Source organism: Ipomoea triloba, chromosome 4, assembly GCF_003576645.1.
Source record: "Ipomoea triloba cultivar NCNSP0323 chromosome 4, ASM357664v1".
In the NCBI taxonomy this organism is placed as follows: Eukaryota; Viridiplantae; Streptophyta; class Magnoliopsida; order Solanales; family Convolvulaceae; genus Ipomoea; species Ipomoea triloba.
In genome coordinates, this window is record NC_044919.1 from 27,724,591 (window position 1) to 27,728,009 (window position 3,419).

A 3,419-nucleotide genomic window follows, 5' to 3' on the forward strand; every position below is an offset into this window, starting at 1 on the left:
AATCCCAAATGTCTTCCTACAGTTGTTTGTACCACAAATGGTTTGTCTCCCAAATGAAAATGACAGGTTTGGACTTTTATTGGACAAAACCTTTCATCTCCTTATTAGACAAAACCTTTCAGTTCATTCTATTTGTACTACAATCACCTCAAAAGTTTAATCTACATGACTCTGACTTCCAATATACACACATATCTGTCACACTACAGATGTCTGATGTTTTTGTGCTGACATTATTATCCTCAATCATCTGATCTGGTGTGAATTGCAGGATCGATCTCTCTCTCGAGTCTGTCTTTCATAGTTTGTGAGGATGAAGACGAACGGGAAGGCCTTCAACGGGAATGGGCATCGGATCATACTCAAGTCTCTCGTCGGGAACAACTAAGCTCCATCTAAACCTCTTAACTACATTGTGCAGGAATGTGAGTATTTCCAGGCGTGCAAACTCTTTCCCCAAGCACATCCGTGGCCCTCCTCCAAACGGGACGAATGTGTAAGGCACTGCCCCTTCTCCTTCAAATCTCGACGGATCAAACTCCCTAGGGCTTGGGAAGAAGCTTGCATTCATATGTGTAATGGGAGCATTCCAGTAAAACTACTCACCAAAAACAGATCACAAATTAAATGCTGATGAGTTTCAAACAATCTGGACTGGAGGATTATTTTTATTATTATTAATTACCTTCCAGCCTTTGGGAATGTCATAACCTTTGTAGTTGATGTCTACAAGTGCCTCTCTGAAAGCCCCTATAACAGGAGAATATTGCCTCATCACTTCACAAACTACATTCCATGAATACTTCATCTTCTGTATATCATCCCAATGTAGAAACTCCCCATCTTTTTTTGTTGCAGCGATTTCTCTGTGCTCTGCATGCCTCCCAAAATTTATTCCATTATATGAAAAATGACTCTCCAAATCAAAGGGCTAATTAAATTTGGTACGTAGAGGCTGGTAAAGGCCAAGCCTAGCACCAAGTGACCGGGAGATTGTTGGGTTGAGTCTAGTAAAGAAAGTTGCACATTTGCTACTACTAGCTATAGGCCCTGTTTGGTAAATAATCAGCTTATCAGCCAATTTTGGCTTATTTGACCACTATTAGTTGTAAGTTAATAAGCTTTTTGTAACTCCAAAATACTAAAATTCAAAAGGCTACGCCAAGCAAGCAGCTTTTCAATTAGCTTTTTGAGAAAAGAAATTATATCAAACAACTATCAGCTAACAACTAATTAATCAAATAACTTATTACAATCAGTTAATGTTATCAACAAATCATACCTTCTAGCCCAAACAGTCAACCCAATCAGCTAACGGCCAGTTTTTTACGTAGTGGTAAGCCTTTGATAATAGTTAAGACTGATTGGTGCTGGGAAGGGGGAATTATTTGGCGGAGGCTGGTGAAGGTCAAGTTTAGCACCTGGTGGCTGGGGGATTTTTGGGCGGATGACTATATATAGCTTTAAATTAAATGGTATTCAATTTCTTGTTCTTACCTTGCAGGACCTTTTCATAAACATGAGGCAGGTCCCCGAGTGTCTTGATCAACAGAGTAATAGTGACGCTGGAAGTGTCGTGGCCAGCAAAGAGCAGCATGATTATATTGTTCACAATATGGAGCTCAGACATGAAACTCCCATTCTCGTCAGGCGTGACAAGCAAATGTGACAGAAGATCATCATTGTTGTTGTTCATGAGGGCTTCTCTTCTGTGTCTGACAATCCTTAGAAGCTCTTCCCTGATCAGAGCAGTAGCTCTCATTGCGCGGTGAAATCTGGCCCCGGGAATGTTGAGAGGCAGCGATATGATTCCCTTGAGGAAAATGTTGAACAGGCTACAAAGCTTCTTGATTTGCTCTGGATCTTCAACGCTAATGAAAAACCGGCATGCTAGTTCAAAAGTGTACAACTTCACAGCAGGTAACACCTTCAACTCCTCTTTTCCTTAACAGAATCAAACATGAAGCCTTCTTTTTTAGCAACTACATAATGATATATAATTGCAGGATACTTAACTAGTTTAATTTAGGGTTCCATATTTAAAATATAAAATAAAGCATACGAGTTTATAAAAGGACTCGTTAATTGATTGAAGTCAATCTTTTAGTATAATTTGGACATGTGTATTATAACCCAATAGAACTACCTTGACCCTGGACAAGTAAAATGAGACGAATAACTGTTGTAAAATGAGTAACTAAATCTACCACTTGGTGACCGAGAAATTGTTGAGCGGAGGAATAACTGTTGTGAAATGAGCACCTAGCTAGATGGTGATCGGGAGATTGTTAAGCGGAGGAATAACTGTTGTAAAATGAGCACCTGGATAGTGCCCGGGAGGCAAGGATTGTTTGACGGGACAGTAAAGGACTTAAAAGGCCATTATGCCATTGCTACGGGTGGTGGGAGATTGTTGGCTAGAGGGGGATTGTTTGACGGGCCGTAAATGGCTTGAAAGGCTATTATGCCTTTGCTACTAGTTATCTTATGCCAAGTCCAGTACTTATCGGGCCTTCCCTACTAGCTATTGCTTTTGACGGACCGTAAGAGGTTTAAAAGCTCATTATATTTTTCCAACTATATATGGCTTTTGACGTGGTAAAACACTAACAATTACCTTGCCAATGATTCTTAATATGTTGTTGAGTGACAAAATCCATTTTTTTGATGTAGAGCTTCTCAAGTGCATCCGGGCTGACAAAGTAGGACATGAGCTTCTTCATCTGCTTCGCCTCATCTCCGACACTGGTGGTTAAACACGTTCCCAGCAGCTTCTGCACCGACGTCGGCCACCACGTGGTCACCAGCTTATTCCCATTGCTGTAGAGAAACTTGTTCCCGGCGGGGCCGCTTAGCACCACCACCGGCTCCCCCAGCAGACAAGTTTTGAACACCTCCGACTTGTACTTGCTCATCCTGTCCGTAACAAACTTCTCCGGCTTCCCTTCCCGGTTTCTCCTTAGAAACTCCAGTGACTCTCCGATCACCGGCCATCCGTAGCTGCCGGGAGGCAGATTCCGGGATCTTTTCTTGCCTTTGCTAATTTGAATCAAACCTGTAGCAGATAGAATTAAAAAAGAGGCCAAGATTATGCAAGCTCCTATCAAGATTGGCTCCATATTTTTCGACCGATCTCCACTAGCTATACAAAAAAAAAAAAAAAAAAAAAAAAAAAAAAAAAAAAAAAAAAAAAAAAAAAAAAAAAAAAAAAAAAAAAAAAAAAAAAACCAAAAAGAGTTGCTGGTTCAACTTAGCAACAAACCCAATTTCCTTGTCTTTAAATATTGGCACTACACTAAAGTACAAAACAATCACCTAACTATTACTTTCACATTTTTCTATAATTATTGAGCAATTGATTTTTTTTCAATGATTATTGCACTAGCCTCCACTATTAACTTACTTTATAAGGGTTGATG

The 3,419-nt window shown here is 40.0% G+C and overlaps 1 protein-coding gene across 2 annotated transcripts; it reads right to left on the reverse strand.

Annotated features, from left to right (window-relative positions):
* Positions 1-54: 54 nt before the first annotated feature.
* On the reverse strand, positions 55-3,167 carry LOC116014780 (beta-amyrin 28-monooxygenase-like). 2 transcript variants are annotated; one of them, XM_031254730.1, is made up of 4 exons: positions 2,618-3,167; positions 1,498-1,938; positions 686-873; positions 55-598 (listed from the first exon to the last, which is right to left on the reverse strand). In XM_031254730.1, exons 1-4 carry the CDS (start codon positions 3,117-3,119, stop codon positions 299-301), a joined length of 1,431 nt encoding a protein of 476 aa, XP_031110590.1. In that variant the 5' UTR covers positions 3,120-3,167; the 3' UTR covers positions 55-298. The 2 variants fall into 2 exon arrangements, with proteins under 2 accessions (XP_031110590.1, XP_031110589.1); XM_031254729.1 differs by having other exon boundaries at positions 1,498-1,944.
* Positions 3,168-3,419: the final 252 nt, after the last annotated feature.

Excerpts from the sequence above, each read along its gene's own strand:
- LOC116014780 (XM_031254729.1), bottom strand. The coding sequence starts at position 3,119 with ATGGAGCCAATCTTGATAGGAGCTTGCATAATCTTGGCCTCTTTTTTA. Across the intron at positions 1,945-2,617 it reads TATTAAGAATCATTGGCAAG|GAAAAGAGGAGTTGAAGGTG; the intron begins GTAATTGTTAGT and ends GATTCTGTTAAG. Across the intron at positions 874-1,497 it reads TTATGAAAAGGTCCTGCAAG|AGCACAGAGAAATCGCTGCA; the intron begins GTAAGAACAAGA and ends GGAGGCATGCAG.